At 41.4% G+C, this 13,812-nt stretch overlaps 1 protein-coding gene across 6 annotated transcripts in view; it reads right to left on the bottom strand.

The window, feature by feature from the left end:
* The window catches only part of Myef2 (myelin expression factor 2), a 35,963-nt gene extending 26,794 nt beyond the window's left edge, over nt 1-9,169 (bottom strand). For 3 of the 6 annotated variants that reach the window (XM_038329693.1, XM_038329690.2, XM_038329695.1), the window contains exons 1-3: nt 8,965-9,168; nt 2,436-2,644; nt 1,183-1,235 (exon numbers count right to left, since the gene is read on the bottom strand). In XM_038329693.1, the coding sequence (XP_038185621.1) occupies nt 1,183-1,235; nt 2,436-2,644; nt 8,965-9,098 (396 nt within the window). In that variant the 5' untranslated portion in view covers nt 9,099-9,168. Of the gene's footprint in view, nt 1-1,182; nt 1,236-2,435; nt 2,645-8,964 lie in introns of all 6 variants that reach the window. The other 3 variants (XM_038329689.2, XM_038329691.2, XM_038329692.2) reach the window with 3 other exon arrangements.
* Between the last annotated feature and the right edge of the window lie 4,643 nt (nt 9,170-13,812).

The following is a 13,812-nucleotide window of genomic DNA, read 5'->3' as shown; positions in this document are numbered from 1 at the left end:
CTACTTTCAAGTGACTCTGCTTAAAATTAAAACTAGTACCACTGTACAAATTCAATCAACAATAAATAAAGGAAGAAACTGAAGATTCCAGTATACATGTTCTTACACATGAGTATTTCAAAAAGATGCAATGCATACAATATGTATTGAAATCTAATTAAAATAGCAAATAAACATGAATTTTTTAAAAAAATTATTATTTTATGTGTATGGATGTTTTGCCTGCATGTAGGGCTATACACAATATATGGGTCTAGTGGCAAGAGAGGCTGGATGAGGATGTCAAATACCCTGGAACTTGAGTTTCAGATGATTGTGAGCTGCCATGTGGTATTAGAAATTGAGCCCAGGTCCCCTGGAAGAGCAGCCAGTACTCTTAAATGATGAGTCATCTCTCCAGCCCCCATGAATTTTATGTTAAATAAAGTTATCTATTAGATTAAAACTGGCTGCACACAACTGAGGAGCATGTAGTTGGAAGCATGTAAAACAAATTACCCATGCTAAGGGAATGTACAAAATCATTCTTTAAAAACAATTCCTGTGATTACTATTCAAAGTGCCATTTGAATGTGATGACAAAGTTTGTATCTCTCATGTACCCAATCATTTTATGAATATGATGAGACGCTAGAAGAGTTTTCCATTATATTCTTCCGTATGCACATGCTGCTAAGTCAAAATCTATCATCAGCCTTCTAGGTCAACTTAATCATAGACATCATTCCTAACAATTGGTCAGAGCACTGCCGCTTGTATGGTCCTGAAGGCTACCAAATTAAGCTTTTCAAAAAAGTTTCAAAATTATATTCGAAATTAACACCTTTAAGCCACAGGCCTCTCATGAAACTCTTAGAAATATTATCAATTCAGTGACTTGTAAAATATCCCTGAAGACATCAAAATACAACAAAAATAACTATATTAAAGTTTTATTAGCTAAGAAAAGCATACCTTAAAGCATTAGAAAAATGAATGCCCTTTATGAATATTTGCAAAACCCATCATTCCTTTCAGGAAGCTGGTTTGGTTGGCATGTCAGACTTGCTAGTATAAAAACCTCAAATCTTAAAGTAAAACAAAATGAAACTTAAGTTTCCAAAAGTCTGATAGAGTATTATACAAAAGTAAACTGCTGAGGAACTTTTAAACCTCGAGCAGATTGTGGCCCATAGCACTTACCCTTGATTTTCCTTCCGCATCCTTAAAGAGCTCCACGTATGTAACCTCACCAACTACATAAGACATACAAAAGGAAGATACCAAGAAACAATACATTTAAACACCAGTATCTTGCTTTACTGCACACCTGTGCACAACTCTACAGAAAGCACCTATTATTCACCAGCAATCAGGACCAGATCAACGTACCTCCTATCAATAGCTATAGAAATTTAACTAATTTTCAGAAATTACATCATCCACATTCTCTAAAAAAGCTAACAACCATATTAACCCAATTCATACAGCAGATCATATTTGGCCAGCATGATGTGGTTGGTGAACAAATGCACATATACATACAAATGACCCCTCAGCCTGTCATATTAACAACATTAGCACTTTTCAAATAGCTTTGGTCAGCCTACACACAACAGCTGTTTTAAGGTGACTTCCTACCTGAATGTCTTCAATCATGTTTGCCATCAGTAAACTAAATTTACAAGTCATGCTTCACAGCAAGCCACACACTTCTAAATAAAGTCAGTGAATAAAACCAGTCAAATAGTTGTCACCTTACAACAGATACACCAATGCAATTAAAAAAATTATTAGAGAAGATCACCCTCAAAGCCAAGTACATAGTTTGCAGGACTGTTGAACCTCAATTTTTCAAGAGATAACAGAACTAACTTTTACAAGATCAAATATTGAAATTATTTTCCCCCAAAACCAAGCATGTGCATAAGATGAAGGTTTTCAGGTTATCCTGAAAACAACTGCAGCAGCAGTAACACAAATTTAGTACAGAACTGCAAAGACAGCATCATGGCAGTCGTAACAATGCAAGCAAAATGAATTCCACAGCCAGATTCCAGACTCCACCAAAAACATCTTTGGGGGAAAAAAAGAATCGACCTTATTATACATACATTAACAAGCGAGATGCATTGCTTAACTAAAGCAACAGTCCTTTAAAATCTATAAAAACTTCAACTAGACAAAGCAATCACTTTAACAAAATTCTTGGTGGCATGCAGATGCTGGCTTCACTATCCACTAAAATGGCAAAAAGAAAAATACGTCATTTATCCATACTTCCTTGTAACGAAATTGCCAAGTGGAAGAAAAAGAAAAGATTAATTCACATGTCAAGAAAGAAAAGTCTTTTTTTTTTTTCTGAGTCTGTGTGGCTAAGAGGAATAAAAAGTTTGCTTATCTCCTCCCCCTCCTAGATGACGATTACAACAGTAAGTTACTGCAGAAACCGTTACCTTTTTCTCTCATCAGGTCTTTAATAGCCTGCCATTTCATGTCATAGGGGATGTTGCTAATAAACACTCGGTTCCGATTTGGACCTTTCTTTTCTCCAGTACCCGAATTCTTATCTTTTGAATAGGGATGAAATCGATTGGCCTTCTTATTTCCCATCGACTTTTCTTTTAAATCAGATTTTTCTTCTTTCACTGATTCATCATTCTCCCTGTGAATTATAAGACAAATAAAAGCATCTTCAACTGAACTTCTAAGAACGGAGCTCTTCAATCACTCACATCTGTGGCTCCACAAATCTCACTTAAGCTAGAAGCTGGAGGTCAGCCTGGGGCCCCATGCTGTGTAAGCGTATCAATTTTTCAGTTAACAGTTGGCAATTTTCTTCTCTGTTAATTGTTGCAAGCATCCCCAAACCCAGTTTTTCCCAGCATACTATTCAATAAATATTATTAGACCCTAAAGCAGAGGCATGTGAGTTATCTCAACATCACATTTACGGAAGAATTAATTTGGGGCTTCATTCAACTCTAAACCCAATTAGGGCCATCAAGAGGACACTTAAGCAGGAACCTTATGACCTGAGTTCAAAACCAGAACCCATGTAAAAGATGGAAGGAGAGAATTGACTATACAAATCTTTCCTCTGGTGTCAATATGTTCATACGTCACACACATACATCATATAATCAAACACCCCCACTCACACAAATGTGCAAAATGATAAAAAATTAGTATTTTAACTAAATGAAAATTTAAAAACTAGCTCCTACTTGATGCATGGTGACACTTATAATTCCAGCACTCAGGGAGACAGAAACAGAAAGACTACCACAAGTTTCAAGACAGCCTGGTCTACACAATAAGTTCTAAGCTAGTCAGCCAAACAATGAGATAGTCAAGATTCTGCACCCCTCTTTCCAAAAGAAAATAAATGAATAAACAAACTAAGATGATTATCTGAAAATTTTTATTACTTACAGATTAGTAAATTTTCCCTAGAATTTTCTCCTTCCCGTAAAACCATAATCAAAATACAGTCACCTCTATCTACCTATTTAATACATCCATACACTCATATTCACTACATGTCAAGTTTTATTTATTCCCTACTTTGATAAACAGAAAATTTAAAAGGTATCCTAATATCTTCATGTTGAACATAGGCTAGGACACTTGATAGAATTATCTCTTTTACTAGTAATGCTATTTATAATGCAAGGATAGAGTTGAGGAGGGGGAGATAATTAAACACATCATGAGGCAGAATCTACCAATTTTTTAAATGGGGCTAATTGGGAAAAATTAATTTATAAGACTTTTCTTGCAATGCAAGTTTTATGATGTCACGTATCAACATAGGAATAGATAAGATATGGGTATATATATAAAACAATCCCTGCAGATAAAAATCTGGGTTAGATTTAAAATACAATTTATATTTTTAAAGTAATATGCAAGTACAAGTATGCAAGTGCACATGCACACCTGTGAGCAAGTATATGGAGACCAGAAGACAGCCAGCCTCAGGAATATCATTCTTGTCTTTGAGATAATGTCTGCCTTTGGACTGACGCTCACCAAATTGGTTAGACTGGCTAGCTAGGGAGATGCAGGCATCCTCCTGTCTCCTTCTCCCCAGTACTGGCATTACAAGGACACACTTCCATGCCCAGAACTTTCATATGACACTGGAGCTCACACTAGGTCTTCACTGCACATAAAGCAAGCACTTTTCAACTGGGCTAGCTCCCCAAGCCTTGAAAGCAATCATATTACATAAACAACAGTGGATTTAACTCACGGATTGCTTTAGTCAATCTAAGATAACTTCGTCAACAAAATCATTTTAAGGCAATTTTTATGAACTTTAATGTGTCAAAATCTCTAAGAATAATGAGCAAGAAAACAGATTTTTAAAAACTTAATGGATTATCCTAACAACAAACCAAGTATCATAATCTAGGCTATGAAGTCTAAGATGAGCAATTTTAGAAAGCCATAAACAAACTTCTTACAGCATTAATATGGGAATTTTACTTCTTAAGACACCACTCTCCTGAAGGGTAACAATACTACCATAAATGAACTGCATAAGGTCTATGAGAATAAAACCTATATCCTTTGGTATCCACACTGTATCTAGCATGGTGACTGACTATGACTTGTGCTGGATAAACTGCAATTTTCTATTATCAGTTAAAGACCCAGACTTTGGAGACTGGGAAGACGGCTCCTGGCTCAGTCGGTAAACTCTCGATAAGCAAAACTGAGTGCCAAGGTTTGGCTCTCCCGCACCCACATAAGAAACTGGACATGGAAATACACATCTGTAACTCCACAGCTTGGGGGTAGAGACAGATGGATTCCTGAACCTCACTGTCCAGTCAGGCTAGCCAAATCAGTGAGCTTTAGGTACCGTGAGAAACCTCAGAAAGTACACCTGTACACACGTACACACACACACACACACACACACACACATGCAAGCACACACCCAAACTCACTGAAAATGGTGATACATGACAGTAATACCAGCACTCAAGAGGTAGAAGCAAAAAGACTGCCAAGAGTTGAGGGCCAGTCTGGACTATGCAGCCCAACCTAGCCAGGACCTGATCTCAAAAACAAAGAGAGACTGTGAGTTCGAGACCAGCCTGGTCTACAAGAGCTAGTTCCAGGACAGGCTCCAAAGCTACAGAGAAACCCTGTCTCGAAAAACCAAAAAAAAAAAAAAAAAAAAAAAAAAAAAAGCCAAAGAGAGAAATGCTCAAACAATCAAGAAAGAAACATTAGTACCAAACTACTTGCTTCACCACCTATTCTTATTTCGACAGGGACATTTCCCTATCAATCTTATTCTTTCATAAAAAAATGGCAAGACCTGAAAGGGGTCTTCTCACTGTTCAATTCTAGAATATATCTGTGTGTGAACAGAGTGGCATTTCTGAGAATAGAAGCAAGCAGCCAAAATGTACAAGGCCTCTTCTCTGGTTCCTAGCTCCAGCAGACATAACAAACCTTTCTTTTTAATTCCCCTGAAGAACTATCTGCATAATAATGCGCTTCCACTGAATTCACTGAATGTTTCCAGTCTGGGGTCAGGTAAGAAGATATCTAGCCTTTTGATAAGTAGCCTTCCAAGCTGCTTTTATCCTTGATGAAATCAAAAAATGCACAGAATTCTGAAGTACTAACTTCCTCCCTTATTCACCTTGCTGAAGGTTATATGACTGTGATAACCATTTGCTCTTGGTCATTCATTAAAAAAATATATTATTAAGGAATTTTTTTGTTTACTTAAAGGATAACCAGGGAGCAACTAAAGGTTTCTCAAAAAAACAGAAACCAAACTATTAAATAATGGACCTAGTAATCCCACTTTTTGAATATAAACAAAGGAAATAAAATCATCTCACCATTCTGAACTCATACTGTATTACTCACAGTAACTTAAGATATGAAACTGAACTAAAAGTCTGCTAATCCATTAATTGTTAAAGAAAAGAAAGGTGTGAGAATGTATATATTCTGGATGTATACATACAGGCACAAACAAACACACACACACATACAAACACGAGAGAGAGAAAGAGAGAAAGAGAGAGAGAGAGAGAGAGAGAGAGAGAGAGAGAGAGAGAGAGAGAGAGAGAGAGAGAGAGAGAGAGAGAGAGAGAGAGAGATCCAGTCTTTAGAAGGAAAGCCTGGAGGACCATGTGCTAAGTGAAGTAAGCCAGACACAGAAAAACCAAATATTGCATGATAACTAAATCAGAGTACAACGATCATTACTAGAAGTATAAGATGTCTGCCTACGAAAATAAAGTTCCAGTTACCAAATTGAGTTCTAGAGCCAATATGTAGTACAATAACTAGTTAATAATGATACATTGTACACTAGAAAATCAGAGAATACATCATAAATATTTGCAACACTTTTATATTAATTAGCTAATATTTAGAGCAAATCAAAACATGCTATTTATCTTCAATATACACAATTTTTATTTTCTAATTATAACTCAGCAAAGCTGAGGGACAAAGATCACAGTTGTGATCTTCACTCATGATAAAACTGATGCTTTATTAGTAAACACTTCACATTGCTGGATATTTTAAGTAGCACAACAGAAATACATTTATAATTACACAAAATTAATGAAGAGTCACAATACAATTGCTGCTTTTCTTCCAACTTACTTAGTTTGGGGAAGGGAACAAGTATCTTTAATTCCTTTCTAAAGAACAAGCCAACTAAATCTTTTACATGAGCTTCATGATCCCAAAAGTTCTCCCTGTATGTCTTCAACAGATACTCACTGGACCTTTAACATTTAAGGCCTCAAGGTACAACAATGAAAAAGACTATGGATTAATTTAAATTCAATCCTGATGACAGTAGCACTTAGTTCACTTCTAAGCAGCGCATGTTGTAAAGCAGCATCTGGTCATCACAATTATTTTAATGAATTGTTATCATTAAAAGCATGGCAATCAGCCCAAGGTTTAGGGTTGTCAACCATCCCTAAGGTTCTCAGTAGATGGACATTAAGATTTAAGACTCTACTTTTTCACTATGAGTATCTCATGATGGCCCATCAGATAACAATAAATCCTTCAGGAGCATACTGATCTCTACTCAACACTGGGAAGAAAGGGAAAGAATGAATTAGAAAATGGAAACATTCTATATTTACTGTTGACACCCCACCCCTCATATTTTGTCTCCTGAAATTAGAAAATGGTTCTTTCCCACCTTTTCCCATCCTGCAATACAACTGTTGTTGGCGCTATGTTTTCAGATCTAATAGAGGTGTAGAGACCAGCTTCACAAGTACCAACATCATAGGATTCAAAAATTATTCTCTTCCAGAGTAAAGGGGTGACACTCCCATGCTTAAGACAGAAATTAATGATACACACCTGCCATCCCTGAGCCCCATTCCGCCCCACAGACAAAGTTCACATAAGCTCTAGTACCTTTACCCAAAATGGCAGTGTTTACATGTGACTTAAAACACAGCACATACTCTAAGCTCTTTGTTTCTTATGCTTACTTTCCATACAGATACAATATGGGGGTATTTTTAAATCATGACCAAATCTATGGAGACAGAATCCAAAGGCACGCAGGCTGACTAGTACTTATTCCAATGTTTTTTTTCTTTCTATTTTAATGGCAAGTCCATGAAGGCCCACAATCCAGCAGCTCTAAGCCTCACTTGTGCTCTGACCTCTCGATGGTGGAGCAACATGCACACGTTCCAACCAGGAACAAACTGCACTGAGTTCTAATCTTGGATACCTGCTAAACTCGGTTCTGCTCTGAAAATGCTGCCTGTCCAAATGTCACCAGGATGGTAGGGACGCTAAAGTCCCCAGTTAATGTCTAGCCAACTTAAAGGTAACACAATGGATTCTAAATAATGGCACATTAGTAAGATGCCTCTCAACATACATCATTTCAAAAACGAATATACGCTTCAGCAAACACCAACCACTGAACTTCCAAAGTTCAGGATGGGCCCCAGGGAAATGGGATAATTCCTCTTAAATACACTGTCAGTGGTTAAGAGAAAATATCCAATGATGTCATCCAAAGAGCAAGACTGTCGTAATGATGCTGAAGAGAGCTACCCCATCTAATGTGCAACCAAATCAATTAAGTGCATTCCAAGAAACTGGTCCAAAGGGTACCATCACTATCGCAAGTATTTCCACACAAAAAGGCCAGACGTTCCCCATAAGCTCATGAGTTCACTGTTTTCTATCGAGGCAGAACTCAGAGTGCAGGGTGTTTTCCCTACATTACAGACATATTTAACTTCATAGAACGGAACATAGAAAATGCTTGCCTTCACATCACCCCACGTGACGAGAGGCAATGCAATATGCCTCTATCCTACCGCCGTATTTATAGATTAACGCCAACTGAATTCTCTACAGTGAAAGATCCGACCTTAAAGTCGAGAGTCTTCTTCTAAAAAACACTGTATTTCGTGGGTTGGGGGGGGGTATCATTTTGTGGCCTAGCGCCTGCCTAGCATACACAAGGCCCAGGGTTCCATTCCAGCTCTGTCAAAAACACTTATATTCTAGTAATTTAATTGTATCACCTTATGCTGCATTATAGTAAAATGAAGGCCACCATACACTGAGTTTGTGTTTTTTAAAAAAGCCTGCATAGACGGCAAACATCATCGGGTGAGTGGAGGAGACCGAGTCTCCCTTTTAAAGAGCGCCAATCAAGGGGAACACAATGGGTTCGGTGAGCTCTAACACTTCAGACACCACCACGGCACACGCGGCCCCCAGCGGGGCTCGGAACCGGGCCGGGAGGGGAAAGGTCCGATGATGTCATCCCTAGGTCCTCCCCCGAGATGAGGCTAACCTCGGGCCTTTAAAGGGGACCGTTTTCCGCGCGCCGGAGGCCGGGGCCGCCCGCGCCGCACCTGCTCCCGCCCCGGGGCCGCCCGCGCCTCCCGCCCCGCCCGCCCGCCGGCCCTCCCGCCCGTCCGGGGGAGACAATACATTTTAACGCCGTTGGCGCTGCTGCGCGGCGGCTTCTCGGGCTCGGCGGGGTGCGGGTCTCGCCGCGGCTCGGCCGGCTGCTGCTGCGGACCGTCGTCACCCGCGGCCGCCTCGGGCTTGTCGGCATCGGCCATCCCGCCGCGGGCTCCGCCTCGGCCGCGCTGAGGGCTCCGTGCGCTACAATGGCGGCGGCCGGCGGAGCGGTAACGGATCGCGATTTGAAAAGGCCCCGAGCGCTCGGCGGCCCGGATCTCGCGAGAGCGAGCGGACGAGGCCCCGCGACTTAGGGAGCGAGCGGGGGGCGGGGCTCCTGCGCGGCCACCTGCGGAGAGCGCGCCGGCAGCCAAGGGGCGCGGGCATGGGGGTCCTCCGGGGGAGGGGCGATTGGATACAGGAAGTACGCCAGCGTCGTCTCTGGAGAGGGATGCTCTACGTAGACGCCGTGCCCCCGGGTCACCCGGGGACCTTCAGTCCGGTGCATCCGTGACTGGTGGCCGCACCGGTTGACTACTTTCTTTGAGGTCTCAAGATCTCTGTAGACCTTAGCAATCAGCTAGGAAGTTGAAGTTTCTAAATTCTCGAGGCAGCAGCCGACAATCTGTAATTTTCTTAAGAACTGTTGTACAAGGGGCCCAGAGGGAGAGCCCCGCAGTTAGGATAACGGGCTGCTCTTGCAGAGGACCCAGGTTCGGTTCCCAGCACCCACATGGAGAAGCGCCAACTCCCTCTTCTGACCCCACAGGCACTAGGCGTGCACTTGGTGCACGTAAACAGAGCGAGCAAAACGCGTACGCGTGGAATAAAAGTAAATGTTTATAAAACAAAGTCGGGCGGTGGTGGTACACGCCTTTAATCCTGTCACCCAGGAGGCAGAGACGGGCAGATCTCTGTGAGTTCAAGGTCAGCCTGGTCTACCGAGCGAGTTCACGCCAGTTGACGCTGTTACACAGTAAAAACCCTGTCTCGAAACAAAGAATTTTACAAGATTAGCTACAAATGTACATTCTGGGTTTTGATTATAGATTTTTTTTCCTTATGAAAAACACAAATTTAACTTCAGTGCTGTAATTGGACTTCACACTAAAGTGAACTTTTCAGTTGAAAAATGCAAAGACCTCTCCAAACGTTTCCTTCCATTAAAAAGTGAGTGGCACACTGCAAGCATATTTTATAAGCGATGAAATGCTCTGTAAAATGCTGCCTTTACGGCACTGTCCACATAGTCTCCTAACACAGCCGGTGCTACTGCGCGCTCAGCTTGTGTTTCTCTCCAGTCACCCCTGGGGGCTAGTGTTCGCAGTTAGAGAGGTGCTGGGATGGAATCAGGCCGGGACAGTCGGAGCTGGAGCCCACCACTGCTCTTTCTGCTTCTAACTCCTTGGATAAGTCTCCTTGCTTCTCAACCTCCCTCGCAGGGAGGATAGCAATACCTCCCTTGCAGGGTAAGGATTTAAAGAAAGCATTCACAGAGGAGCCAACTGCTACAGTATTCCGGTCTCTATCTCTTAAGACTCCCATGGCGTTTCAGTCAAGGAGAAGCCAGATTGGTTTCCCTTAAATAGTTGGTAAATTGCCATGCCTTTCCAGGTATTCATCATCCCGTTATTCTTTTTCTATCCTTGAATTTCACCAAGAAACTCAGTCTGGCAGTCCCTGGTCTAGTAGATTCTTGCAAGACCTTTTTCTCATTTCAATACTTTTTTTAAAAAAAAAAGTTATTTATTTAGTATACAATATTCTGTCTGTGTATATGCCTGAAGGCCAGAGAGGGCACCAGACCTCATTGCAGATGGTTGTGAGCCACCATGTGGTTGCTGGGAATTGAACTCAGGACCTTTGGAAGAGCAGCCAGTGCTCTTAACCTCTGAGCCATCTCTCCAGCCCCCTCATTTCAATGCTTTTTAAGAGTTCTTTGTGACCGAAGCATAATCGGTATATAAAAGGTACCGGAGGAATACTAGAGCCCTGCCAGAGGAAGACTTTGGTAAATTCCAGTATTTGAGAATTCTGACTGAGATAAAGGCATAATCTAATGAAACACACAGACGTGAGACTTGCCCGTGCTGCGTTTTATGCCAATTTAAATATTCCATTGAAAGTTCTATCTAAATGATTGTGCTTTTCGAGTGCCTGGGTTTAAATTTTGTGCCTAAGACAAATGGCTCCCTGCCTATACTTTAGTCCTGATCTTGGTGAATGCATAAAGGGCAGAGGGCGATGTCAACTGAGCATCCATGAGGGGCTCCTGGAAGAGAGAGGTCGTGGAAGGTTGGTTCAGTGGAGCAGTTCCCATGCAGAGGAGAAGCTGCCCCATACCCGGACCGTTCCTTCACCCACACCTGTTGCCGTCATACTTCACTGTATTGAAGTCTACAGCAGATGGAGTAAAATTCCTCTACTCCCCTCATTGGGATTTTTTTTTTCAGTGTATGTATGCACATTAAAAAAAAAAACACGTAGGTAACAAATGCTCAAGTTTCTTCCCTCGGTTCTTACTGCAAAATTGTTATCCCTCACAACTGCACAAAGTATATTTCTAGAGGTTTGACTAGGAATGAGCCCCTTTTGCTCATGTATTTGAACACTCGGACCCCAGTCGGTTGTGCTGTTTTGGGAGACTTAGGAGATGTAGCCCTATTGGAGGAGGTATGTCACTAGGGGTGGGCTTTGCGAGTTTAAAGACTCATGCTATTCCCAGTTCCCTCTCTCTGCTTCCTGCAAGATCTAAGTTCTCAGCTTGCTGCTCCAACTGCCTGCCTGCCTCCTGTCCTGCCTCCCCAACACGATATGGCTCCTCTCCCTCTGGAACTGTAAAAACAAATAAACTCTTCCTTCTGTAAGTGGCCTCGGCCATGGTATTTCATCACAGCAATAGAAAAGGAATGAATATATTTCTGAAATAAAGTCACAGGAGCACTTGGTTTTCTTTCTCAAAAATTGGAATGTGTATTTACAAACATGTATGAGAGAGGGAAGCCTTCTTGCATATTAGAAATGGAACACCAAAATCCAGTCTTTTCTGTCAATAGCTTAATATACCTTATCATTTGTCAAAACCCAATAGCAATGAGGGGAAATAATTGCTTCCTAAGCAAGATGGGCTTTGCTAATCTCCTTAAGAAAGTGAAGTAAACTGATATAACCTAGAGATGACACGCTAGCCTCATAGTCATGATTCCAGGCTCCACCTCCCCACTTTGTGACCACCCTAGTGTGAGATTTTGATCCTTAAAGAGGCTCCATGACCCTAGGCTATTGCTGGCAATTTGGGCGTCTTCTCTGCATCTTGGGTCAGAAGTCGTTCACAGCAGAAGGAAACAGCCTGCTGAGAAGTCTCATTCACTTCCAGAGATGGACTAAAACCGTGTCCAGGAATCACTGAGCTGTGGAGGGGATGTGAAATAGGTGAGTGCCTCATTGCCAAGGGGATTCTGTTACCAAAGGGGTAACAGTTCCCTCTCTCTGCTCCCTGCAAGATCTAAGTTCTTGGGGAGGTGAAATGGAAAGGCAACTAAGATACCATCAGTCTTTTTCTCTGTAAGAATTAAAATACAAAGGCCAGACCAGGCATAGAGGGGCACACCTATAATCCCAACACCCTGGAGGTAGAGACAGGAACATCTAGGATTCTGGATCATTCTCAGCTATGTAGTAAATTTTAGCCAGACTAGGCTGGTATATTTTTGTTAGCCTGACACATTTAGTCTTAGAGGAAAGTCATTTAACAAGGGCGGTGGTCCCTCCAACCTCTTTTGTCTCCCCCGTCATTGGCTCAGAATAGAGAAATTACGTTTACTGCAACGATTACTTTGTAGGACCCAGAAAGTGACCTCATAACTGGAAACTAAGGATGAGGAGCAGGATAATAGAATCAGGATGAGGCTGTGAAGCAACAGTATCTACCCTGGTATTCTAACTCCGGCCTCGCTTTCTACAATGAGTAACTAAGGCTCACCCTGATTAAATTGCTGCTTCTCGGCACCTTCCGATTACGCACAACTGAGTTTGAACGTGATGAGACTAGCGTTCGATGGGAAGGACTGATTTGCTTAATAGCTTCTTCTATATGATGGTTTAAAATGGCTTTCTGATGACACCACTCACGTGTTCTTGACCTGTTCTTTGCTTTATGCAATAGAACACTGCAAGTTCCCTGTCTTATGTCCATTCTCTGCTCTCCTTACCGAATAGAAGCAGCTTTGCTTTGAGTTGACAACGGGCCTAGGTAAGTGATGCGCATGCGCACATGACACAGCTCTTTCTGAGTTGTGAGGAATAGTATTCAAGGGATTCTGGAAGTGCCTATTTCCTGACAAGTTCTTAGGTTTTCTTCCTCCCTGTAGGGTCGGAAAGTTGAGCGTGCATATATATGGAAACCATGATTCAACCACCTAAGGGCAGATCGACATGTGAACAGCTGCAGATGAAGAAGATAAAGACCTGAAACTCGGCTGACGTCAGAGAACCCCTGTATAAGCCTTTGACTGTTCATAACCAGGCTTCATGTTTGGGGACCAAAAGAACTTTTCTTTGAGTACAGTTAAATTTCTGAAGGAATTTAGCTCCATCGCAGCCATTTCAACAGAGGCATTCATTACTGACAGATACTTATCCATACAGTTGGTTGGAAGCAATGGTCTTACAGTAGTTTACAGATGTGACTTATCTTGTTGTACTGCATTACAGAGGAGTAGGTTGAATTTACTTCATGTCAATGTATTTCAACTCACAGGCCATTTAAATATGTTGAAATATATAAAACTGTGTGATGTGAATAAAAACAAATTTGATAGCATGTATTTCCATTGTTTTCTGTTTCAGGTGTCAGAGGGGAAAAAGCAAAGTCTT

Source organism: Arvicola amphibius, chromosome 5, assembly GCF_903992535.2.
Source record: "Arvicola amphibius chromosome 5, mArvAmp1.2, whole genome shotgun sequence".
Taxonomy (NCBI): domain Eukaryota; kingdom Metazoa; phylum Chordata; class Mammalia; order Rodentia; family Cricetidae; genus Arvicola; species Arvicola amphibius.
Note: the sequence above shows the minus strand (reverse complement) of the source record. Positions and strands in the feature narration are given on the sequence as shown.